At 37.7% G+C, this 27,799-nt stretch overlaps 2 protein-coding genes across 2 annotated transcripts in view; both read right to left on the bottom strand.

Moving 5' to 3' along the window:
• Positions 1-3,712, bottom strand: part of FYB1 (FYN binding protein 1) — a 43,193-nt gene extending 39,481 nt beyond the window's left edge. Inside the window, exons 1-2 of the mRNA XM_053454514.1 lie at positions 3,634-3,712; positions 2,640-3,172 (exon numbers count right to left, since the gene is read on the bottom strand). Of these exons, the coding sequence (XP_053310489.1) occupies positions 2,640-3,172; positions 3,634-3,712 (612 nt within the window). The remainder of the gene's footprint in view (positions 1-2,639; positions 3,173-3,633) is intronic.
• A 12,454-nt stretch (positions 3,713-16,166) lies between these two features.
• LOC128464640 (complement component C9-like) lies at positions 16,167-26,909 on the bottom strand. Its single transcript, XM_053448107.1, has 11 exons — positions 26,822-26,909; positions 26,117-26,201; positions 25,411-25,555; positions 24,537-24,687; positions 23,777-23,915; positions 23,320-23,535; positions 22,275-22,515; positions 22,000-22,128; positions 19,115-19,293; positions 18,293-18,521; positions 16,167-16,456 (listed from the first exon to the last, which is right to left on the bottom strand). The coding sequence occupies exons 1-11, from the start codon at positions 26,902-26,904 to the stop codon at positions 16,299-16,301; spliced, it is 1,755 nt and encodes a 584-aa protein (XP_053304082.1). The 5' UTR covers positions 26,905-26,909; the 3' UTR covers positions 16,167-16,298.
• Between the last annotated feature and the right edge of the window lie 890 nt (positions 26,910-27,799).

The raw sequence follows: 27,799 nt of genomic DNA, 5'->3' as shown, positions 1-27,799 counted from the left end.
CAGAGCTCCTCTGAATAAGACACAGAAACTTACATGAATAAGGTAGCTTGTTACCTCATATTGAGTGTTTTCTGTGCTCCTTTTCTGTGCTCCATGTGCAAAGCTCAGAATCCTAATAACGTTAAGTGATTTTTATAGGTGTTTTTGAGTGTCACTTTATTCATACACACTTTTAAATAAGGAAATATACTGTTGAGGTTTCACTATCTTACATGCAGAAAGAAAACTGCAATAAACCACGTAATGCCTTATTTTAGTAAAATGTCCCTTTAAAAAAATTAAACACCACGTCAAAAATGAAAGATATTTTTGATGCCATATTATGGATGTAAAAGTAACAGTTTTGTTCTTTTTTTCCTCTTTTGTTTATTACATTTTTTTAAGCTTTTACTTCATTGTCTTTTCTCCATATCTTCCTCTTTTCCACCCTGTGTTTTCTGTAAACATCAGTAGCAGATCAAGTTGCAGAGGAGACTCTGTTCTGCCTGAAACGGAGCCCAACATTCCCAGTATTTGCTATAATTGGTGGCTGGAGCCGTGACATCACAACATGCTTTGTGGTCATTGCTGAAGTCACATCGACACTATGTATAACAACACATCTTAACCCCCAGCGCACACACTTAAAGCTCATATTGTTTCAAAAATGAGCAACCTGCATATATAGAATACTATACCCAGAAACTAGCGGGGTTTGACCAGGAGCACTTCTTCCTTGGGCCATTTTCTCTGATCTCCAAGCAGGGAAACAGTGGCTGATCATACCTGCTCCTTGACTTGTTTCTGTCCATTTCCCACTTACTTGCTATCCTACTTTCTACCCACTCCTGGCCCATTCAAGTCTATTTGGGGCTAGCTATTCCCTACACATGGCTAACACTGGCCTCTGAACACATTCACACCACCATAAAAGAGGAAGATACAAATAGTCTACTCTGGGAATTTCCTTGGTATGGAAATTGCTTTTTCTACTACTTTTAATTTTGCACTAGGGTTGCCACACATCTCAAAATTTGAGGGACAGTCTGGAAGCAGGAGGTAAAAAATAGGTGTGTGTGTATGTATGTGTCAAGTCAGACTTAACCACACAAACTACACTCTGCCACAAATTACACTGTACCATAAACACTAACCTAGACATAAGGCCCATTCCACTGCCAGTCTCTTACTATGCCACATACCACTCGCAGCCACACAGATCACACTTCACCGCACACACACTCTATTCCTAGCCAGTTATCAGACTCCGCCATACAGTACCCATCCACTACTCTCAGCCACACAACACAGTACAATTCAATATCACTTGAAAGATACTATTATGTACCCCATGAAAATAAAGCTGTTAATCCTCTTAATCAAAATGCAAAAAAGAATTGCTGTTACATTTCCTGTCTTCAAATATATACTATCCTGAAGAGGAAACCTCAGCATCTAATACAATTAAGTTAGCCAGTAAAGTTAAAAGCAATAATAATACAATTTATACGTAACCCCTTTCTGCACCAACTCCTGGCGACAAACGGTAGTTGGCAGAAGTTACATCTTCTTCTGACGCTGACAGGGATCCTGAGCCTCCGCCATAGTTGGGAGAACGGGACATCTTGTTCTAACACAGTGCCTCCACTCAGTGCAACTTCTATGTATAGGAAAACCCACCCCACTGAGTAGATGAGTACCCTCCACTTAATAAAACCTCAAAGACATGAAATAAGTACAGCCATGGAAATACAGGCTATATTGTGGTTAAAGAGATACACATATAACAGCAGAAATAAACATGCAGTTCCTGGCTAATGTGCAATGATGATAAAGTCCCTGGTATAGGAATAATACAGTCACAAGAGTCTTAAGCAGCCGGAATGCAGCCAATAAACTTCCCTTAATAACATGAAAAAAAAACTCATGGGTACCTGCAGGTAATTTATGTGCACAACGTTGGGGCCCTTAGATGTTGGTAGCGCTACCCAGATACAATGAGGCAAAAGTCTGAAGTAATCTCTGAAGATAGTACCTTGGAATGACACCTGTAACTGTAGATATCTCCACTTCTAACAAACAAGGAAAACTGGCTAGGTGCAGATTCCCCTGGTCCTTGACAGGGCTGTGAGTGCACCTTACCAGAAGGAACCAGAGGTCCAGCAAAAAGGACTGCTATCCTGCTTCTGCCCTCCATTCTCTTTCTTTTGCTGACAGGCTGTGAAAATTGCAGAAGGTTGCAGAATCTGCAGGGAGCTGAACATAGAATGACAGTCTTCAAACTCTTGCACTTGCAGAGCATTAGACCTCCCTTGCTTTTATTTCAATGTCCCAGCAGAAGTGGATAATCAGAAGAAAAAAACCCAGTAGGAATACACTTTCTTTCCGCAGAGCCAGAGAACATGGCTTCACCCCTGTCCTCTTCTTCTTGCCACTCTAGCCCCTCCTCCTTACATGACATGGAAAAAAGGGCAAAGTTCAAAATCTCCAACTTAAAGCAAACAGCAAAATAACAGCAAAATCTGTTACATCATCCCCTCTGTAAAATTCTTGCCTTCCACTGGCAAGAGCAATCTATCATACGGTTTTACAAGATGGTACAACAAAATCTAATACAAGGAAGTTCTATCATTCAATATTTCAGTCAAAACATGCAATACATTGATTAATTTAGTGCAAGTGTGGGGGTCCTGAGAATAGGTGGGTTGCCCAATGGTATCATAGGTCAAGAATCTTGGGGGTCTCCTATTTCTTCTGCATCTCCCCAGGTTGCTCTGTGGTTGCCCAGATCCTTCCATAGCGTTAAAGTCCCTAACTGGTGGATGGAGAACAAAGCTGGGACTCTCAGCATTCAATCCGGATGAGGAGGAAGAAGGAGAGGGAGTAGAGGTAGGAGACACCGACTGTGTTTCTGGCACTGTCCACCAATCTCTTTCGGGGCTGGAAGCAGTAGTTTCTTCTTTATCAGTAGTTGGCGATGTCCCACTGGGACCTTCTCCAGGGTTGTCTGAGTCAGTTTCTGAAAGAGGCTGTATGCTAGAATTCGTATTGGCTTCACCAGTGTCTTCCTCAGAACTAGAATTTTCATCAGAGAAGGCAATAGGTAATAGGTGATTTCTATGCCAAGCTTTGATCCTACCCTCAGGCCCTTTGATGAAAGAAATCCACGATGATCTTAGAGAAGCAATTGTACCTGTCCAACAATTTGGGAATGGTTATAAGGCCATTTCCAAACAAAACAAGTCCATCATTCTACAGTGAGATAGATTATTAAAAAGTGGAAAACATTTAAGATGTTCCAGGCATGGATATCACAGCAAATTCACCCCAAGGTCAGACCGTGCAATGCTCAGAGAAATTGCAAAAAATTTAATCTCAGACGCTATAGGTCTCAGTTGGCATGTTAAATGTTAAAGTTCATGACAGTACAATTAGAAAAAAGAGTGAACAAGTATGGTTTGTTTGGAAGGGTCTCTAAAAAGAACATGGCAGCCCGGCTTATGTTTGCAAAGCTGCATCTGAACAAACGGCAAGGCTTCTGGAACAACGTCCTTTGGATAGACGAGACCAAAGTGGAGATGTTTGGCCACAATGGCCAATGTTTACTGAAAAACTGAAAACCAAGCACAGCATATCAGCACTAACACCTCATACCAACTGTCAAGTGTGGCAGTAGAGGGGTGATGATTTGGGTGTATTTTGCAGCCAAAGGACCTGGGAACCTTGCAGTCATTGTGTCGACCATAAAGTCCTCTGTATACCAAGTATTCAAGCGTTAAATGTGAGGCCATCTGTCTGACAGCTAAAGCTTGGCCTAAGTTGGGTCATGCAACAGGACAATGATCCCGAGCATACCAGCAAATCTACAACAGAATGTCTAAAAAGGAAAGGAATCAAGGTGTTGCAATGGCCCAGTCAAAGTCCAGACCTCAACCCAATTGAAATGCTGTGGCGGGAACTTAAGACCATAAACAAAGGCCGACAAAACCTCAATGAACTGAAGCAACGTTGTAAAGAAGAGTGGGACAAATTTCCTCCACAACAATGTGTGATACTGATAAAGTCGTACAGAAAACTATTACTTCAAGTTATTGCGGCTAAAGGTGGCTCTACAAGCAATTAAATCACAAGGTGTACTTAGTTTTTCACACATGGCTTCTCCAATTTGGTTTTATTTTTGTTCATGACACGGTCGTGTATTGTTGTTCACCTGAGGTTGTATTTCCCTAATTTTTAGACCTGCTAAGAAGCAGATTGTTATTATGTCCTGATATGTAAACCCATAGAATTCAAAGATAGAGTAATTTCTTTTTCACACAAAAAATGACAGATTGGTATTATAAATTTAATGAACACTATATAATAAGTTTTGGCAAAATCACAACTTATCAAAATTCAAGGGTAAAGGATTGCTTCGTTTTTATAAATATCTGTGATTGATTTAAGTTTTCACCGACTATACATGAGACATTTCCACAGAGTCTTGCAAAATAAAAAAAAAATGCAAGGCTGTACAAATTATAACCACAACCTGTAAGGAAATAACACCCATACAACATTTACAGCATGCTGCTTTTTTTTAATGTTGAAATAGTGTATCAAGTACTTCCCAATCTAATGAAAAAAAATTGTTTGGTGTTTGCATGAATATTTCCAATAATGCAGAGGCCTTTGCACAGCTTTAACATAAGGACACACATGGCACTTGTTACTTTGGATTCAAATTTCAGGTAACCCAAAGGCAGAGTCATTTAGCATTTTGTAAAATAAGTTATTTATCATACTTTCATAACTGCCTGTGAAGTCTTATTCTCTGTCAACCCCCTGCTTATTGTATGGACTTGTATGGAATAATAAGTGTAATTTCTGGTGAACCTCAAGCATGGGCCCACCACCTCTTACAGACCCAAAGCCCAAAATCGGACTCTTGGGGCTCTTTAACCCATGCTATAGATTCCCATAAGGCCTTATCTGCCCAACCTAAGATCCATTGTATTACTGAATTTCATCAGGCCATTCAAAAGAAAATGGAGTTAACCAGATTTATTAGACCAATTTTGTGTGGTCCAATTTTGTGTTGTATTATTCAGTTTACCCTTCAAGAAGTCCTCTTCAATGTACTTTTTCTTATTCTTGACAGCAACTTCTATGTGGCTTCTGTGACGGGACCGACCTGTACCCCGGCTTCCTCCCACCAACAAGTAACCCCTTCAGCGCCAGGCAGAACCAGAGTTGTAGATAGAAGGGGGGACGTCACTGCACTGAAGCTGCATTGGCGCTGTGGCTATCCAAAGCTTAGCTACACAGCGTGGCTACAGCCCACCCCAAACATCAGGCAACAACTCATGTTGAGGTGAAAACAGGACTCCTTTTTTAAAACCAAAGACAGATCTATATATACACAAGTAAGGAAAGGGGCAAGACAAATATCACATGATCTAATTACCATGTCAGGAAGGAAGTAATTAGATCAAATCCTGCAACACAATATCCGGGGGGAAGGACAGAATGAAATGAGACATAAATAATTACATTAATTGGGGACGTAGACGTGGAATGATGATAGACATATAACTGACTTGAGACAGACAATGGCCAGGACACAGGGATAACAGGAGCTCACAGGATTAACAGCTACCTGTTGTGTAATTGATAATTAGGTATGCAGCAGTGACACCTTGTCATACCTACAGGGGGTCTTAAGACAAGGGCTAACTCACACAATAACAGGGGAAACACTTCACACCTATACAATTAACAGTGCTAAGACAATCAGCCTTCTTCCTACCAGAGGATGTCCAGCTGACGTTACAGTTTTGAGACACCGAGTGCTAAAACATGGGGAACATCAGCAGAAACTGAACCCCTGTATCCACACAAAAAAGGGATAAGCTAGCCCTGCATAACACATGGACCAGTGGGCAAGGAAACCTTTCAAAACAGCAAAGATTGTATAACACACAACGTTCTTCTTGCAGAAGACAATAATGTCTACGCACCATCACCCTCTCACCTGACCCTTATTTCACACTAACAATGGTTTAACCAGGTATGCTCTTTGATGACGCTACAATCTGGGTAGCGAGTAGACCTCTGCGAATGCCCCACTTTTAAAATAGAATTGAACCTGGTGAGGGATATACACAGTTTTGAACTAAATCAAGCTGCACTATACTGAATCCGGCAATACTACACTGCTTATAATCTGCAAAGCAGGCCTTAAAGGTTATAGTGTCCATATTATTAAGCCAGCTCTAAAAATCCTCTGAAGAAGCCCTTGAGGGTGAAACGCGTCAGGTCACTGGCATTTGTGTATTTGCTTTGCAAATTGATTGTATATTGATATCAATTGCTTTTTATATGTTCAATTATGTATTTTAAATATTGATGCAATACGCATCTATTATATATATTTTTTTTATACTCTGTAACCTGTTTATTTGTTTTGGAGCTAGCGCACACACCGCAATTTATAGATTTTGTACAGTCTTCTTTTTTGTATTTAGGGAACACTACCAACTGGTACTATTGCAACAGTTCCTCTATTACATAATTTTTTCTCTCTTGATTCTTTCTTTGTTTTCTTTTTTATATTTTATTTATTTTTTTATTTACTTGATTTATATTATGGTGCAGACCAATACACTGTTGAACAATGATTTAATTACCCAAAATTATTTTTGGAAGACATTTTTCTAAAGGGAACAAAGTATTAAAAACATGACTGCCCCTATAATAAAGGATGTGTAATTACCATATTCATTCTCAATATAGTAAGATGTAGAGGACGAGGTATCTGAGCAGTTAGCTAACTCCACATTCCATATACATGGAACTAATAACTATATAAAATGTAGGCACAATACAAATAAGGGAACAGGGCCCTTCATTCCTCTTGTATCTGTATGTCAGTTGCTGTATTGTATTTGTTGTTATCTTTATCAGTTTCCTCTTTGTACAGCTCTGCGGAATCTGTTGGTGCTTTATAAATAAAGTATAATAATAAAAAAAACGACAATATTGCTAGATCCATAGGCAGACTGGTCTACCTGGTTATATCTAAAATACAATAGCCACCACATAATATTTTTTGAGCATTCTTAATAATAATGATAATATCTATTGTTTAAAAAATGTGTTTAGTAATTGGGTATGACAAACATAGAAACATAGAAAGTGACGGCAGATAAGAACCAGTAGGCCCATCCAGTCTGCCCAACCTGAGTACTTTCCTTAGTACCTGGCCTTATCCTATATCTAGCTTGGCCTTATGCCTATCCCATGCTTGCTTTAATGTCTTTACTATTTTAACATCTACCACTTCTGCTGGAAGGCTATTCCATGCGTCCACTACGTAAAGTAATATTTCCTGATGTTACCTTAAAACCTTTGCCCCTTTAGCTTATGACTATGTCCTCTTGTTGTGGTAGTATTTCTCTTAAATAAATAAAACTCTCTTCTTTTATCTTGTTGATTCCCTTTAAGTATTTAAATGTTTCTATCATATCCCCCCTGTCATGTCTTTCTTTCAGGCTATATAGGCTAAGATCCTTTAACCTGCCCTGGTAAGTTTTATCCTGTAATCCATAAACCATTTTAGTAGCCCTTCTCTGAACGTTCTCCAACATATCTATATCCTTCTGGAGATCTGGTCTCCAGTACTATACACAATACTCCAAGTGAGGTCTCAGCGGTCCTCTGTACAACGGCATGAGCTCTTCCCTCTTTCTACTGCTAATACCTCTCGCTATACAACCAAGCATTCTGCTAGCATTACCTGCTGCTCTACTGCATTGTCTGCCTACCTTTAAATCCTCAGAAATAATTACCCCTAAATCCCTTTCCCCGCACGTTGAGGTTAGGACAGTACCAAATAGTCTATACTCTGCCCTTGGGTTTTTATGCCCTAGTTGCATTACTTTGCATTTATCCACATTAAATGCCAGTTGCCACAGCTCTGACCATTTTTCCAGTTTACCTAAATAATTTGCCATTTGGCTTCTCCCTCCAGGAACTTTAATCCTGTTGTTAGGTCGTCAGCAAAAAGACATACCTTTCCATCAAGACCTTCTGCAATATCACTAATAAAAATATTAAAGAGAATGGGTCCATGTACAGATTCCTGAGGTACCCCACTGGTAACAAGACCTTGTTCTGAATATACGCCATTGACTACAACCCTCTGTTGTCTGTCACTCAGCCACTGCCTAATCCGTTCAACAACATTGGGATCTAAACCCAGAGATTGCAGTTTATTTATAAGTCTTCTACGTGGCACGGCGTCAAAGGCCTTACGGAAATCCAGATACGCAATGTCTACTGCACCACCTTGATCAATTACTTTAGTCACCCAATCAAAAAAATCAGTAAGATTTGTTTGGCATGATCTTCCTGAGGAAAACCCATGTTGTTTTTGATCTTGAAACCCATGTGACTTCAGATGTTCAGCAATCCTTTCTTTTAACATTGTTTCCATTAATTTACCCACTACAGATGTAAGACTTACGGGCCTGTAGTTGCCCGACTTCTCCCTACTGCCTTTTTTGTGACTGGGCACAACATTCGCTAATTTCCAAGACCCTGGGGCGACTCCCGTTACCAATGATTTGTTAAATAAATCTGTTAAAGGTTTTGCTGGGTCACCACCAAGCTCTTTTAATAACTTGGGGTGTATCCCATCAGGCCCCATCGACGTATTTGTCTTTGCCTTAGACAACTGAAGTTGAACCTCCGCCTCGATAAACTCACATATTTCAAATGACTTTAAATTTTTCCCTGATTGAGGACCCATTCCCTCATTTTCATCTGTAAAAACTGAACAGAAATATTCATTGAGACAGTCAGCTAGACCTTTATCATCTTATACATTCCTTCTTTCGTTTTTAATCTAACTAATCCTTGTTTTACTTTCCTTTTCTCATTCATATATCTAAAAAACGTCGTAACTCCCTTTTTGGGGGCAATTCTCTCTTCTGCATGTGATTTGGCAGATCTTATAACTTTTTTTGCCTCTTTCTGCCTAATTTTATAGATCTGTCTATCTTCCTCACTTTGGGTATTTTTGTATCTACTAAAGGCTAACTTCTTGCCTTTTACAATTTTGGCCACTTCTGCAGAGTACCACAGCGGTTTCTTTAATTTTTAACTCTTACTGACCAGCCTAATACAATTTTCTGTTATCTTCAATAATACAACTTTTAATTAATCCCATTTCTCCTGAACACCATTTAAATTGTCCCAGTCTGATGACGACTCCTCTACACATATTCTCATTTTAGAAAAGTCAGCTTTCCTAAAATCTCAAACTTTTGTTTTTGTGTGGTGTGACTCAGTCACTGTTCGGATATTAAACCACACAGACTGATGATCACTAGATCCCAAACTTTCACCTACAGAAATATCTGTTAACTAATCTCCCTTTGTGAACACTAAATCCAATATGGCCTCCTTACGAGTTGGGTCCTCAACTACTTGTTTTAAAGATAATCCCAGTAGGGAGTTTAGAATATCCGCACTCCGGGCACAACCAGCATTTGCAGACATGACCTTTATGACAATACAATAAATATACTACAGTACTTACATTTTACCAGGACACACGGTGTACAAAGATCTTCTTTTTTTTCTACTAAGGGAAATGTATCTTTGCTTAATATTTAACATTCATCTTTTATATTTTCAGCTTGTTTCCAAGAAGGCTTTTATATGTTGAAAGAAATAGCACAGTTTGCCAAAGGAGATACAAGCAAAATAAAGGAACAATCTTTTTAAAAAAGGAACTGGTTTAAAAAGGGAAGCTGGAAAGTAAAGTAAGTAGGAACTTCTTAAAGCAACATTCACACGAGTAAAACATTTATTAACCATTTAACGACATATTACCATCTAAGAATCATGTGCTAGATGACTATAAGGAAGTAATAGTACGTCCTATGGCCTTTGCACCAGGACCGTTCCCCGTTGTAACAGGAGATCAGGCTGTCATAAGACTCCATGGAGTCTCTCCTGTCGGCACGAGCAAGAATCAATGGCTCCATGCTGACGGTTTAAGTGTTAACAGAAATACTATTTGATATTATTAATCAATAAATATAGATAGTATTAATGAATCATTTTAATGGAGGTGACAGATCCTATTTTATTCTGATGCAACAGAGAAAGCTGGTGAATTTAGTGTGTATGAATGATGTTATGCCAGTAAGTGACAGTTTATCATTATTTAGGGAATGCTTGAAGCTTTGGAAGCTTGATGGAATTGTATTGAAAGAGGATATGAATATCTGGTTACAGCACATATGTAATATTATAACCAAGAAGAGGACTGCAGCCATATTGCCCTGAGTTCAAATTAGGACAAAATGACAGCGCTACCAAAATTCGGTAATTTTGCAATTTGTATGAATCCAAAAAAATGCAAAAGTCTTTTAATTAGCATATTTTATAAAATACAATGCAGATTAGCGAATGCCAGACACCAGGATTTTTACATTTAGAGTTTTTATTTAAAGGAGGCAGCTTCCCATCTACTTCGGATGGGAGTTACTAAAATGGTGAGCGTTTAGCAAGATAAAATATATCAGGAAATACTAAGGGAAACCAAAATGTATAGCTTGAAGGAAAGAAGAGAGAGGGGATGTGATAGAAACATTTACATTTATATTGGGATTTAACAAAGTACAGGAGGGAAAATGAACAAGGCTTAGATGGCAAAGCTGTAACTTAATGAGAGGGTGGTGGATAAATGAAACAGACTCCCATAATACAGTTAGGGAATTTAAACATGCAATTTAAAACTGATTAAGGTTTGAGGCTTTACACAAGGAAAAATGGGCAGACTGGTTGGGCCGAATGGTTCATATCTACCGTCAAATTCTATGTTTCTGTAGCCTTCCCTTGAGCTTTCAGCCTGAAATTTTACGATAGAATGGAAGTGCGCATTGAATTCACAAATGCTACTTAGTGATCCGGCAACATCTGTGCTAGCTATGGCAGCCCTACAACATCTACGATCAGCAAATCCTTAGATCCTTCCTCTTGTTAAAAAAAAAAATGAGTTAACAGAATGCATCACAGTCTTTCACATCATACTGCAGAACATTTTGTGTGTTCATTTTGCATGAGACAACACTGGTTGGTATTGTGAGAACATTATAACAAAGGACTAGTGTATTGATTGTTCAATGTATTATGCAAACCTACAAACTCTAACTCCTCTGTAATGGCAGCAGGTATACCACAAGTTGTGAGTGGTAAATAATTCCCGTTTTTTTTTTTCAAGAATATAGAGCTCCTTTCAAGGGTCAGCTTAGCTGAGGTTTCAGGTTTTTAGGGACATTGAGTCTTTCTCTTCAACCCGAATAGAGAGTCACATAAGACCTTAAGAAAAGGCTTCAATACCCATAGTACATCAAAATGTGACGAACCTGAACATGTTACTTGCCTGATACCTTTTTTTTTTTTTTTTTTAAACAAATCAACCCTGATTCGGGAAACTGCTGGATGTGCTTGTTAAAGACCATCATGTAGAACTTAGAATTCAGGGGCAAAGATAATAATTCTACTTTAATTTAATCTTTTTTTCCGTGAGTTGGAATATATGTTTTTAGAGAAGATTTTTGTTTTTATAGAAGTACAATCTCCCTGTGGATGAGAGATTTAGGAAGTAGCTACAGGATCAATGCCTCTATATTAAATGGTGTCCACCCATAGTCTTACTATACAGAGTGCTGAAACCCCCTTGCCGCTGAAATGACATTCTCAAATTAAAAAAAAGTTAAACGTTGATGCATGGCATAGACATAAAGCCATCTGGATCTAAGATGAGTCCAAAGACTGATTAAAGTATGAGTCTTTGCCAGGGGAGAGCTGGCACCTTCTGGCCTTGGGCCAGGTAAAGCCTAGGCCTTTGACCCCCCCCATAACTAACATACACATTGGCACTCATATTTATACACACACTAACACATTAATTGTAGCGCACACTCGTGGTAACACACACACTCATGCTAACACACACACACTACACACTTGTGCTAGCACATACACCCTACATATGCATTTATGCTAACAGTGTTATGCTAACACCTGCATATACACATTTATTTTAACACTGACACCTACACACTCATACTGACATACATACATATTCCGTCTCTAACTCTATTCATCTCTCTCACTATCTCCCTGCCTCTCTCCCTTACCCCCCTCTCCCTCCCTCCTTGCCTTCCTTCCTCCCTCTCTCACCTCATCCCTTTAGCTTCTCTGAGGCTTTTACCTCTACTGAGTCACATAACATGGCATTATGCGACCCCGTCATGCTTCATCTCCGCAAGCAGGCCGGTGCAAGTTTGACTGGCCCTTTTTTAAGAAATTGTGGAGTAACCCAGGTGGAAATTGCCCCCCGGGCCAGCCCACTCCTGTTCTTTACATCGGGGAAAAAAGTCGAGACTATTTGAATTCTTACTGACAGTTTTTTATTTTAACTGCATTCATTTATATATTGGTTAAGAGCAAACGAAAAATCGATGAAATACACTGGTTACAATGTGATAGCCCAGATCAAAATACATGACCAAATAAGCAAATAAGCAGCCAAGCACATGAATAAATACATATATTATACATACATACCTAATGCAATATCCCTTACGGGGAGTTTTTGTAGTGAAAATGTATACATTTTTCTGCTGTGTTTATTGGCTTGCCACAAAAAAATAAACAGTTAAAATCATAATTAGAATAATATTATTTTTCTTTATCAAATATAACGTTAAGACAGCTCAGCTAGCACATTACAACTCAAATTTAAAAAAATTATATCTCAGGACAACTTCTGCATACCCTGAGATTTAAATATAATGGACAGTAAAAACACTTGCGCTATATTGATTACTGGCCAGCCTTTGGTTTCTTTTTTGATTCTTACCCAGTCTATCGTTTTCCTGCTGTGCAAGCTATTTTGGAATGGTTTTTGCAAACTGCATTAGGCAAAAAATTCACCAAGTCAGTTATTTATCCCATAAAATCCATTTAAGTTAAAGGAAAATGCATACTAACTTACCATTCTGACACCAATAGTGATCGTGCGAGTAATGAACATGTACTGCCGTAGTTTAGTAATTATTCCATGCATAAGATCTGTCGCTATCATTAAACACTTCCCCTTTTTTGTTTGCGATGCATTCACCATTATCATAAAATCAGCATGTGTGTGTGTGTTTGTGCCGCAGTAAAAACTAGATGTGGTTACCCCGGGAATTCACTAAACCAAAGTATTACAGGAAAAAAACATACAATATATGTCGGACGTATTGCCATATTATAGGGGAAGGCTGGCAAGAGGTTATTGTGCTATTGCCCCCTGGGTTACTTTTATTTAAAAAACTTTTTTTGAATGTGAAATTACCCACATATAATAACCACTAGGGTGCCAAGAGTATCAAAGACTTTAGACAGCATTTATATCCTGACTGGAACCTTTCTCTGTTCCCTATGTAGGGTCTCTGAGTCATCCCTTTCTTTAAATAGTTTTTGGACAGGACTGGAGAGTGTATGTTGAGCATGTTGTCTTCTAGGCCTGGCCCGACCATGTAACACACTGGGCAAATGCTGGTTGTGCGGTGGCCAAAGGGGGTTCATACTTACCAATACTGCACACACATATGTCGTTTGGTGGCCACTTACCTAAAAAAGCCAGGGCTGCTTAGTTACTACTGGGGCACTTGGCTGGACTTGCCCATGGGAGAGAATTTTGTCAACACTCCTCTGACCTATGAGCAACCTCTGGTCATGAGGCGTTTGGTTCCTCTTTAATTTTCCTTTTTTCACTGCATTTTATTGTTAAAAATATCATCAATTTCCTTTTAATTGTATTTCGTTTTTAGAGAAATAAACAGCAGATCTCTCATAGGAATATTATTTTAATGTCAAATTATACTAAAAGACATTGGTGTCAAGCTAGGCACTTAAACATAAAAGGCCCAATTATGCGGATGCCTGGCTACTTTGTATGTGGTCTCCGTATCCACAGTGTTCCATCTCTCCATGAGTTTTGGATTACACTTTCATTATTTCCATTTATATTGTAAATGAGATTACATTACATTTATTTATAAAGCGCCGGCATTTAGGAGGTGTAGTATGTTTAACTTATTATACAAGTATAGTGTGTATGTATGTATGTATGTGTGTATATATTTATTTAGTTAAATATTTTAGTTAAATGAATAAGGTATAGCCCTTTACTTGTAAACCAAAAATCTTCAAACAGAAAGCTCCTTGTTTCATTGTTGCTAATGCTTCTGTGTGGGGAGGTAATTTAAAAATCACTCACTAAACGTCACTGTGGAAAAACTGATAGGAAAAGCCAAACCTTCCTTCCCTTCTCAGCTGAAGGAGGTTTGGATCTTTTCGTCCCCCCTCATGAGTGTCAACTGAAGTCTTCGAGGAGAGACAGGAGCCAAAGGACACTACTGTAACGGGAGCTTCCCTATTTGTGGAACCCAGTGGCAGAGAACCAAATAACTAAATATTAAAGTCCAGAATGCGGCAACAGATGAGGGGGTAAGAAAAATCGTGGCCAGTCCAATCTGCAGGGTCAAAACAGGAAGCCAAGGTTCGAAAGCCAGGAAGTCTGATAATATCGGTAGGGGTAGGGTGGGCAAGGAATATATTATAACTCTTTGTCTCTGTGTACAAGGATATAACTCAGCATGGAGTCAAGGGACTGTCTGGGCTTTAAAGCCCACAGGTGCCAGGAACGCCTCAGTTTTCCAGGTAATGCGGGGAGTAGCTGACCCCTGGGGACCCATGAGATCCTCAGCAGGCGGGGATGTATCCACTGGATCCTCCCCATACACGTCATGCGCTCGGCCTCCAAGCCAGAGGACCAAGCTCTCAGTCTTACAGGGTCTCACTCGATTTTAGCCAAAAGGCTGAAAAGCACATAATGTAGTGAGTTTTTGTAAATTATAGTTAGTTACATTAAAATCTTTAAGAATTGAGTCTTCATGCAGGATGCAAATATAAATATAATTATTACACATTCGACTAACGAGTACTATGTTTAGAAACCTTAAAGATTACTATTTATAACATTTCCTATATTTATTTAAAAGAAAATCATGAGCCAGAGTCCGAATTTCCCTAGTGCTATGCGCTGCTGTCATAAGCAACATCATGGATTTCCTTTCACATTACAACTATGCATGCCATATCTATGTATTTATAACAGTATTTTCAATTTCCCGTTTTACTTTTTTTTTTTTGTTGCAATAATTTCTGTTTAACAAAGAAAACTGTTCGTGTCATTATCCATGATAAGGGCAATATGTGTGTGTATATATATATATATATATATATATATATATATATATATATATATATATATATATATGGTATATATATATATTTATATATATATTTATATATTTTTTTTGAACACACAGTAAATATTTATTAAAACTATTATTCATCGGTATCATTTTTTGTAAGACATTAGGTTAACAATAAGATATCATTTTATCATAGGAAAAGTGAGATACGTGGCACAAGGTGGCAGAACTATCATTATCTAATCAAATTCAAGCGAAAATAAGGGAGGAATAGTCATACACAGGCTTGGTTGCCATACTCACACAATTGCCCATGCGTATCTAGCCATATGCAGCCATTTTGGTGGAGGATGGAGAAAGTGACAAATACATATGAGGGACTCTGCAGGGACAACCATTTGGGACCATTAAAGTGCATATGATGGGTGAAATATACTTTTAATGTATAGCACAAAAAGAACAAGTCTATGTACTGTGAATGTGCTGTAGTCTTATGCCTAGATCAGAAATAATGTAATTATCTTAAAGGTACAGATCCACCAAAAAAGAAATCGATTTTAAAGTACTATTAAGTTATTTAATATGCATTTATGTAAAAAAAAAGACAAATAAAAAAGCTACCTGCTGAAGACAAGTCCAGAGCAGCAGCATAATGGTCCCTCCAAACTTCATAATTTATTCTAGTTTTGGCTAAAATGAGCTAGTCACTGACAAGAAAGGGCTCCTAATGAAATCTATTGGAGTAATTTCTGCATTTGAGTCTGGGAGGGTTCTCGTTAGAGACCCTGAATCTCTCACACAAGCCTGAGCTGGCTTGCAAGGCGTATAGTATAGTATTTCTAGTTGAATTACTAGAAAACCAGCTCATTTTGGTTAAAAGACAAAACACATTTCTGAAAATCCATTTATTTTTATTCATATATGGCAACTAAAACTTTCTACAGTTCTCAATTTTTTAATTTTATTGGCGGTAAGAAAAAAACTTTGTTCTTAACATGGCACGGTTCTTCTTCTTTCGCCATCGCAATCTTTACCATTTGCTTGCGGAGGTGGATTGTTGCATTGGCGTGTTAGGGTTATTTCACCGTTAAGGCATGATGACGAAGGAGACCAGCAACCCCAGTTTCCATCAATAGGTTTGGGTTGCCCTGTAAGAAAACAAAAAGGCTTTTAATATCACCAGTACTATCATACGGCAGGTAACCACAGTAGTGTCACATGAAACACACAGGAAGAACTTCTATGGATAATGGCTGGAGCCTAATGCCACTCTCTGGGCCTGAAGATTAAGTCTTTAGAGGTCTGGAAATGAGAACGCCTAGGAACTCTCTAGGTTTTACCTGGAGTCTCTGGGTAAAGCGCTGCTTCCTTTGATCTCTGGGTGACTGAGCTCATTCTCAGTGTTGTTTAGTCGTGCCCACTCTCTACACACTCCCATACAGTTTTATCTTTTGGCCAATCACGTGGCCAATCATTCATGGCTAGCTCCTGGGTAGCCTGGACCTCCAAGGTATGAAATCAGCCGTGATAGCTGGAGCGATCAAGCAAAATGTATACACCTTGTAGAAAAAGTCCCATAGATTTTAGATGTTTTTTCTAAAATTGGGTTTCGTTCTTATGGGTATAAATATTTTTCTGTAAAAAATTAAAAATATTTGGTCCTGTCTGTAAATGTAACTCTTCATTTGCTGACAGTTGGCCTTATGATTTTTCACAGAAATGAGCTGAAAAGGATAGTCACATTAAAAGGAAATATTTTCAGCATTACAGTAATATACAGTCGTTTTTGGCAGTTGTGTGATATTTTGGGTGACTTTCCTTGCTAAAAACACCATACTGGGCTCTTTACCACTATGTTATAGAGGTTCTTACTTGTCCTCTATGGACTTTAATTACTTGGAGAGTCAGCCTGGATGATTAAGACTGAGCCACTCTATTGTTTACCACAAGACACAGAAACATAGACTTTTATGGCAGATAAGAACCATTCAGCCCATCTAGTCCAGTTCTTCCTGATGTAAAGATTCAGACCTTAATTAGTCCTTGTCTTAGATTTGGGATTGCCGTACACTTAAAAAGGTGGGGATAAGGGTGTATGATGAGTGTGGTAAGGACCTAGGGTTTTTGTCGGGGTGATAGGGCTGAAATAAAAGATCTAGAAAAAAAAACATTCAAATGACTATGATGCGGCTAATTGAAAACATTATATAATGCAAAAACCAAAACTGTTCTAAAAAAAGAAGACTGCACAATTGTTTTGAAAACTTAAATGGTGAAAGCTCCTCTTGAAGCTGTCGGAAAAAATGGGTAATGTTTATGAAGCAGCTAAAGCGAGGCGCATATTCTGTATAACGCAGGCTAGACACGTGATTTTATCATTAAAGGGGAGATATCTCAAATTATGTATTAAATATTACACCTTCCCTACAAGGTGAAGTGCTGTGTTTGACAAAAGTAGCAGTTCAGCCCTGGGACTCTCTTTGGAGGGTCTCCTAGACAAAGCCTTTCTATAGGAGACTGTTGGCCGCCATACACTAGGGGAGAGAGGCTCACACTTTCTTTGGCGGAGATCAGTGAAAGCTGATCAAAGCACATAAGAAATACAAGTTTCTCTCCCCGACACTGTGTCACCGACACTCTCCCATAGGTAGGAAAAATAAAGATGGCATCACGTAAGTGAAAAAGCAGAAGTAAATTGTCACTCAGCTGGAAGAAAAGGTAAACACGATCTTTAATATATAACTATGTTGGTAATTTGCGATAGTTGGCCTGAGAAGCTTGTCTTGACTACCAGCTCAATGAAACTCTACCATTTGTGACTAGAGCTATACATGGTAAAAGTCAGATAAGGGGTTTTCAATGCACACATTTATATTGAAATTATATAACACTCATGGGAAAAGATATAACGTAAAACATGCAATTATATTTGACAGTTTATGCTATGTGATTTAAGGACTGATCACGCCTGCATACTTTATTACCTTTGTACAGGTCTGACTTCACTGTCTGGCACGCCACTCCGGTAAAATATTCGGGACATTTACACAGACATTCACCATCTATGACCATCGCCGTGCCGCCATTTTGACAAGGATGACACTTGCACACACTGTGTTCATCGAGATAATCTTCGATCGCTCGTTCTAAGTTCCGTGACTTTATATAGGCATCTTTCATGTCAGGCGGAATAAGGGTGTAAATTGGAGCTGGCTGTACATATAAGAATAAAATAACAAAACGTAATTAGAAATAAAGCCAGATGGTACCAAATGAGCCTGATATTGTGAGAAATGTATTTCTATTTACGGTATGTTATCTTTTATAGTAGGGTAATCAGGTTTGGTAGGACATCCCTAGTGACATGTTTTGTAAAAATAAAGTAAAAAATAAAGTAAAAATGCAGCCTTAGAGTTCATCTCGTAGAACCAATCATCAAGATAATTTGGGATTTAAGCATCTAAAAAGCATTCTAGAAATGGGAGCCAACTGCCTTGAATAATAGGGTCCTGGTAATAATGTGCTTATATTTAAGACATATAAAGCATAAGGGGCATCACTAGGTGTGGCTGAAGGGCTGCAACCCAGAGCATTGTCATCCAGATTCTCAAAAAACAAGAAGGAAACCTCAAGTTTTTGGAGCTACTTGCAGCCACCTGCTCCCTCAGCCCTTAGACTTCACGCTCAGCTGATCTGTAACATATTTTAGGACTAGGAATGATATTGCACTTTAATTTGCCAAATAATCTACTTTTAGAACATGCATAATCACGCAAATAATTTTAGTTGAAAAATTAAAACTGCACCTTTTGTTTTATCAGAACCGGAGAATCGACTATGGATGAAGCCCATTTAACAAAGTCCTCCACACCGACGTCTTTGTTTGTCTTGCCAAGCTTTTCATCGAGACCTGTTGCAGTACTTAATGTTCCTCCCTCGACGAAAGATATTACGTTCTCGATCACACCGGATTTAAGTGTGTTTCCTAGAAATGTAAATGTTTTATAAAACAATGTAGAAATTTCTACAAGAGGACAATCATAATTATATACAAAGGGTGAAATGGTGTTTCTTTGCAGTGATCAAACATCTCTTTTCCATATAATGCCTGTATGCGATCATGAAAAAATGGGTAAAAGTGAGAAAATGGAGAGGAAATGTTGAAAACATAAAAAAGAGAACATTTCCATTTACTTGTAAATACTCTTATGTTCTTTTGTAAAAGACATTTTGATTCTAGAACTGTTTGCTTATGAATTAGTATTTTGTGTATTTTCTCTTGAAGAAGGTATCTTGGGGAATAAGTAAGGTCTCACCAAATGAGTCCCCCAAAAGATACTATGGGAAACTCTGGGAGGAACGCTAATTGGAAAAAAAACCCCTTAGGGACAGCAACCACCTTAAAACAAAAAGTGTACCGCCTAACAATTATTAAAGAGCTAGACATCAATAATATCAGGCAGCTACACTGTATTTGTGGTACTAGAAATAATAACTTATATTAAGGATCGGGATAGGGCAGAAACTATGGATGGATGTTCCCTGAACCTGCAAGGTTTAAACATCGATTTTGAATTATAAGCATTTTAGAGGACTAAAGAGTTATTTAAAATTATTTTTTATTTATAAATATATATAATATTTTATGTATATTTCTTATATTTACTATAACTTTATTTTTCTGTGAAGTAATGTTTCCAATCCTCTTTCGCCAATGAATTGTTCTATACTGTGATTGGCCTTGTATGTTAGGGTTGTAGTATTATCTTTGGTAGATCAACTTTTTCAAAGATTTTTTTTTTTTTTTTTTTTACATATTATGTATTTTCTGAATTGTTTATATCATTGAATTGTGTTTTTTTCTTCATATTGATACTATATTGTATATATATATATATATATATATATATATTATTATATTATATTAGGTATTTATGTATGCATGCTGCGTGATATCTAATCTATTAATAAGTAAACACTTCAGCACTGAAAGAGTTAATATTCTTGAAAATTACCATTCATGCCCTTGGTGAAGTAGACAGGATCTAAGAATGTATTTAGCGCTTTAGAGTTTGGGAATATATATTATTAATTCATTACTTGATAGTGGGTTATCTCTTTATATAAATGTATACACATATTGCACTTGGAGTCACACTCGCGCTGTATCCTTAACTTTTCTTGCCGTACAGCTATACTAACACGCAAGCTCTAACACCACATATTAAACACATATTACACATATCTACACAGACATATTCTTTCCCTGCTCCTCCTCTCCATAAACCAGACACCGCTATCCGTATGCTCACCCCTTACTTTTCAACACCATAAAACTGACATATACACACTCATGCCAACACCATGCACTAAAATACACGCTGTAATATATAGCAACACAGTAGCAGACACGCATACTCCAATACTATATGATCATGAATGATAACACCATACACTAATACACACACTAACGATATATGCTACCATATACACTCACACAAATGCCATACGATAACACACACACCAACATCGTACACTCACACACGCTAACACCTCACTTTTATGCATGCTTATATTATTCAATAACATACATCAAAGCGCTCTCACTGGAAAACTATACAAATACAGTATATACACACACTATTTTATATATATTTCCCTTTTCTTTTTAAGCAAATCAAAAACTCTTCACTGAGGAAACTGTATATACGCAATCAATGTTGCATTAGTCAATATTGTAATTGGCACGCTCTTGTTTAAGTCTATTTAAGTGTCAGGAGTATACAACACTGCCCCCTACTGTCCATATTATATGATTATTATACAAGTAAGAGTCATTTTGTAATGAGTAACTATTATATGATCTTTTGATATTGTTTGTATGTTACATTTTTCCTCATTTACATTGGTTTCTGTGTACAGAAATACCCGGGCATTTCCAGACAAAGTATAAAATAGGGAAAATAAAATAAAAAAATATCAATGCATTCACTACAAATGTATTTATAATATGCTCTCTATCAGTCTTTAATCATTATTTTTGCGTTTCAGTTTAATAGTTACATAATCTACCGTTTCTATAGAATGCATAGGTATTTGAAATAATGCTTCTAGTATCAGGTTTTCAAAGGAATGAATAGGGATTACAAATCATCACCTAAAACACTCAAATTCATAAACAAATTATAGGAGGATTTATATGTCAATGGAGGAGAAATGCAATGACATAGTATAAATGTAGAGGTGGATATATATTTTGTTCTACATCATATTTTTATATATATGGGATCAAGCATCCAAATAAAACATATTTTTTACATTATACATTAATTTGATTACTTCTGTCTTTGTGGAGTGCCGGTGTTCCTTTCTCTGATTGATATCAGTGTTGGAGTGGATGCTCCTTGTTGCTTGAGCACCCGTGCGGGATAGCTGCTTTCGCCTTGCTTTTTACTGATATGGTCTAAGCTGGCGCTTTGTTCGTTATTTTTGCATCTAATCACACCCATAAAATGTATGGCGTGTTATATGTAGCATGTGTCTATACTAAAATAGAAGCCACCCAAGGTTTTTGGGCATGTGAGAAAGAGGAACACATCACTTATGTTTCTTAACAAGGCTTGGCACTGGCTTTAATTAACAAATTGTGTTCCTCTCATAATTATGGTAGTAAGTAGCTTCGAAGGCCTACCTTCTTCATAAGACAAAACTTTGCTGCATTTCGGGTTTTTTATTTGAGCCTTCGCTTCAATTCCTTCACTTGCCACGCTCAGGCCAAGATCATATCCAAGGCATTCTGTCACATCTTTGGTTGTAATGTCTGTAGATAAAGCATATAGAAATGTCAAGAGAAACAGAAATATCAGAGAAAAAGTGGGCTGCAGAAAGAAGACAATGGAACCTTTAGATTTTTACTAGAACACAATAGAATGCAGATAAATAATGAAAAGAATGAAATGACCATACCTTTTGCTTTTAAAGTTGTTGAATCCAGAACGTATACCAGTTCATATTTCCCCCCAAGTATTCCAGACAATGCATAATGGGTTCCATACATCTCCAAAAATGAATAATATTCTGCTTTTTCGTATGTGGTCGGAAGAGTTTTTAAATCATCAAGAAAAGAAGAAGACAACATAACACCTCGAGTCCTCATATGATAGCTGGCCAACTGCAACGTTCCTGATACTTTAATAAATGTTTTTTTCTATATGAGGAAACAATTTGAAAAAGAAAAAGATGTCATTAGAAAAAATATATGAAAGGCACTTGATGTATACATGGATATTTTACTTTCAAGATGTTAATGTTGAAATTGAGTTGGAACCTGCAGTTTAGAGAGTTAGAACATGCACTCCATGGGACAAAAATGATCTGCTAAAGATTTAGAACGTATTACCCTCGAAACATGGGTTTACCAAGGTGAACGTTTTGTTATCTTGGACCTTGATTTGATGGAACCCTTAGTTTTTTGGAACATTTGTTGTGAGTTATTGGGTAGAACATGAGAATTCGCCATGATCCCTACAGAGCCTTCACTTAATGTCTGCAATGATGTCATTTGGACTGAAGTCATTAAGGTATTTGCTGACATGAGGGCCCCAAGTTAATTACTCAAAACCTGCAAGGCGAAAGCTAGAACAGCAATATAAATCTTCACTAAAAGTTAAAACCTGCCATTTACAGACAAATTGTTGGTAAGGAGATTGGAGGTGCAACTATGTCCATGTTTTTCTACAGACTCGAGTCCCCATTGAAGTAGGTGAGCAGAGTTCAACTTGACAGTACTCAATGAATATGAAGATGAGTGAGTGTTCAAAACTGAGGACAGCTCGTATGACCCAAACTCTGTAGGTAAGACAGGACTGACCTCAAACTGGGCTGTATTGTTATCAGCCATAAGTATGTGTATTTCTAATGCAATGATTCCTCAGGTATCTCAGAAGGCAATGGCAGATTTTGTTTGTATTAATTCATTTTTGATTTATCATAAATAATTAGATAATTGTACCCCAGTTTTTGCATATTGTTTGATAGCCTGTATGCTTTCATTCCTTGATGTGTTTATTCCCAGACTTCCAGTAACCGACGTGTCATTCGCTTCTGTTGAAGTCACTTTTAGAGACAACGACGCTTGGAATTCCTGCGTCGTTTCTTGAATGATTTTTGTTAGCAGTTCAATAGAATCTTCATAGATCTCGGTGGTAAACGACTTGTCAGCCTTAGTCTTAGAAGAAAAACAAAAAGGTCAAACGTGTGAGCATTCTAAAACGTGTATATAACACAAATATGTGTAAATTCATAGAAATAATAGGATACTATTGACAGAAATACATGAAAATGTCTGGTCCTGCTGACAACCTTAACTCTATATTATGTTTATATCCATGGTACCAGCTTTAGTGAGGAAGAGAAGCATGGTGTAATTTGTATAAAATTCTGTTCTCTATAAGTTTTCATTTCCTTACCTGATAAACTAGATTTGCGACATTCCATGGTTTGCGGTAATATGTTTTTGTGTTACCATCCCGAACTCTTTCGCAAACACCGTTAAAGTATTCGTTGTCAAAAGGGTTTCTCCTGGAGCTCATGCCCAAAATGTTCAAACTAAAAGGAATTAGAATATACTTATAAATGTTTTTATTCTATGTGGGCAAAAAAAATAATAATTTAACCCCTTAATGACAAAGGCATTTTTCAACATTTCTGCTATTCCAACCGTAATTGAATTCTGTCTTATTTATCCATATAATCATTTAGTATGATAAAAATATTTTAAAAGTGCAATATATAAAAAAACGCACATTGTTTTACAGTTTTACCTGCTATAAAGTGTACACAGCTTGCGCAAATGAGAAATACAAACTCAAAACATTTTGACCCCAACATGTGTGTATCAGCCCATGATGATAGTGACTATTCTCTACTGACTGATATGTCACGTGAAGGATGCTTTACTTTGTGACACAATTATTATTATTTATTGTTTTATATAGCGCCATCAAATTCCGTAGCGCTGTACAATGCGTGGACAGGACATAACAAGTAGTATGTAACATAACAAACTGACTTACAGAGACAACATGTCCGATTGTGGTTATTCAGGGCCACAGGAAAAAAAATGAAGGGTCTCAAAAGGAGATAAACAAACCCATTTTTTTTAAAAAAAATGTAATGCTTATAGAAAAACATTTAATTTTTTTTAGTACTGTTCTGCATCATACACACCCATTTCCTGCAACCCTTCCTATTTCTGACAACTCGATGTCCATGCTGCGACAAGGTGACTTTGGTTCTTGATCATCTTCGCATAACTCGTCTGAATGATCTCCACAGTCGTTATCGATATTACACAATAATCTTCTCTTTATACATCTACCTGTGAGTTAGAGGACAAAGGACAATTTATCAAAATCCACTATAACCCTAATCAGGCTTATTGAAAATAATGAATTTTAATAATAAAAAAAAAATCACTGTACATATGGTGCAATAACTATACCTGGGAACTCTCCTCTGGTTCTCTGGGTCAAGACCCGAATCCTCGCTCCCCGCCCATTTTTCCTTTAATTGGGGTTGTTTCCCGCTGACGTCATAGGGAACGCCCCCGATGTTAACAGGAATGTCGCTGATGTCAGTGGGAACGCCCATTAACATCAGTGGGACCGCCCACCGACATCAGCGGGACCGCCCAGCGACGTCAGTGTGCAGTCCTGGCCGCGTCCCGCAAGGGAAAGCTCCGGGTAGCCGGAGCCCAGAAGTTCCCAGGTATGGTCGTAACACAAACAAATCAGTGATAAAGGCAAACCACTGGCATAAACCAAATTGTTTTAGTAACTGCTGGGCACGGAAAGAAAGACAGTATATAGCCTTTCATTCATTTATTCATGCAATAAACATTTTATATACTGTACTATCTTTCTTCCCGTCCTCAATGTTTACAAAATGTATGGGTACTTTCCCGTTAGAAAAACAGTAGAACGGTCCTTTAAAACGACAATATTACTGTTAAATAAAAAAATAAATAAAGATTAAGCAAAGGATAAAAGTAAGTCTTACAAGGTTGTTGAGGCATTGTTTGATAAAGAAAGATAATAATTACCTGATTCACACTCAAAATCATTTCCACAGTCAATGCGGGCTTCCTTGCAAGGTTTGCTTGGTTTGCAGAGCTGAGATTCTCCCAATGAACTCAGACAGCGAAGTCCTCCATACTGACCAAACTTCTCAATGCTACGAGATCGATGCTTTAATGTAAGAAGAGTGAGTGTTACAACGCATTTGGCATCTGGCGTTATATACGACCTGACTGTGCCAACTTATAGGCAAACTAACAGTACATGCATATATATATATATATATATATATATATATATATATATATACAGGGACCATAGAAAAGAACACACTGTCCCACCTAGTCAAGAGGCCAGAAGCTAAAACTGAGCTTGTAACGCATGGAAGTTTTATTTTGCTGAGAGGGTGGTAGATTAATTGGAACAGCCTCCCAGCAGAAGTGGTAGAGGCTAATACAATGAGGGAATTTAAACGTCCATGTGATAGGAATATGGCTATCCTGTCTTAAGAAAACACAAAGAACGGATTATGGTCTGAATTCTCTATATCAGGAACAATCGGTAGAGTAGATGGGTCGGATCTAAACAAATACAAAAGAGTGGCTAGCATACTGACAAACAGTTAATGCTTTTTCTAAGTGAAATAACACTTTTATGTGTTCCTGAAGTCAAATCTCAGTATTTTGTTTGCACCCCTATGTTTTCCGCTCTTTACAGTCGTGGGTGAGTTACCCGGAGGTTTGTGCAGGGATCGCATTCACTCCATTTGCCCCAGGAGCTCAGCACGCAGTCTGTTGGAGGTGGTGCATTGGCTTCTCTTGTCAGCCTGAATAAAATACGTTTTTTTTTGTTAGTTTTTTTGGAGACGAAAACACATAATAAAAGAGTTAACAATTTATGCTATAAACTTGAGAGTAAAGAATATTAGAATATATAATTTGCGTGGGTGCACTAAAAACACACGAAAACGATGCTAAATAACCTCTTGACTTCACCCACAAACTCCAACTTTCAGGGAACTTCTGGAAATTTCCAGTGTACTCAATATACTCCTCAGATGATTCCAAGCTGGGGAGGACTGGCTGCATTCAGCTTGAGGGACAAGTCTAGCCAAGTGGCCAAGAAATAAAGAAGCCCAAAGCACCTTTTGCAGACAGTGTTCTCGATGTGGGCTATATACAGTCCTGTCTAAACCTCCGTGAGGGGCTGGAACATGTGGAATTGCAAGTAAAATATCATTTAAATCTTAACAATCCAAAAGGACAATCCTCCACACTTGCCAGTCCTCCACTGGTTCCAAGTCATTCAATAAAAACAATAGTCCTATGCATAGAACAGCAGGGGATTCTAGCGTTTCACATTAACATTACTATTTCTTAATTTATGGATTTTGTAAATTTATATTCAGTATCTCAAGTAAAGATAAAGTCAGCTTACCTCTCCCTGTTGGGTCCAGATACAGCACACGTTATAAAACATAACACTAGACTCAGTCGTAGGATATAATGTATTCTGGCCATTGTGACTGTTTACGAAGCAAGGCTTAACTGCACCCCATATATAATGCAAACTGTCATTCATTAACTGAATATAAACAGAATATAAGGTTCCATTAAAAGACAATACTCGCTTATCACATGGATTAGCAGACATGGAGGCCAGTTGTAACCAGCCATTGATTGCGTTCTTGTTTGCAATTGACTTAGCTCTTAGCTTTTAGAGTTAAATATAAAATGTAAGAAAAATAACAAAACAGATTTTTTTTTTTTTTACTTTGAACTATAATAACAACTCATTAGGTATAATGAAGAAAAAAGAATCAGCTAGCAGTCATTACATCTAACATTATACGTATCCTTTTTATGTGGTGCAGAAGTAGCTAGGCGTTAGATTTTAGAAATACATTTTTACTGTTTAGTATTTTTTTCTTTTATATGGATAAGGAATAGAGTTTTAATTGATTTTGTTTATATCAGTATGGCATCACTGCTCAATTCAACATACCACACATAGTAGACTTGTGCATTGGGATTCGTACGAATAGCAAGTGACTGAATTTTGGCAAATTCGTATTTCGTATGAAGCCATGAAAATGAGGGCAGACCCCTCATGAAGCGGACAAAAACGAAGCACTCTCTCTCACTCTGTCATTCTCGTTCACACGCTCTCTCACTCTCTCTAATTGTTTCCCTACCTTCTCTGCTCACGACTTCCACTTTTGCTTCATTGTCTCTCTTTTATGTTCTCTCTTCATCCGCATCTCCACGGACATAACCTGGTGCAAACTTCCACCAAAATATTGGCGTTTCCAGTGGTGTCCTCCCACCCGATTCTCCAGGTTATGTCTGATTCTTCAAGTTATGTCTGATCCTTCAAAAGGTCACCAAAAGGTCAACGTCTGTCAAAATTGCAGCA

The sequence above is a fragment of the Spea bombifrons genome, chromosome 1, assembly GCF_027358695.1.
Source record: "Spea bombifrons isolate aSpeBom1 chromosome 1, aSpeBom1.2.pri, whole genome shotgun sequence".
NCBI classification, from domain to species: domain Eukaryota; kingdom Metazoa; phylum Chordata; class Amphibia; order Anura; family Pelobatidae; genus Spea; species Spea bombifrons.
Note: the sequence above shows the minus strand (reverse complement) of the source record. Positions and strands in the feature narration are given on the sequence as shown.

Coding starts and splice junctions, on each gene's coding strand:
- LOC128464640 (XM_053448107.1), bottom strand. CDS start 26,904: ATGGCCAGAATACATTATATCCTACGACTGAGTCTAGTGTTATGTTTT. Junction 26,202..26,821: donor TCTGGACCCAACAGGGAGAG/GTAAGCTGACTT, acceptor CAGGCTGACAAG/AGAAGCCAATGCACCACCTC. Junction 25,556..26,116: donor ATCCCTGCACAAACCTCCGG/GTAACTCACCCA, acceptor CTTACATTAAAG/CATCGATCTCGTAGCATTGA.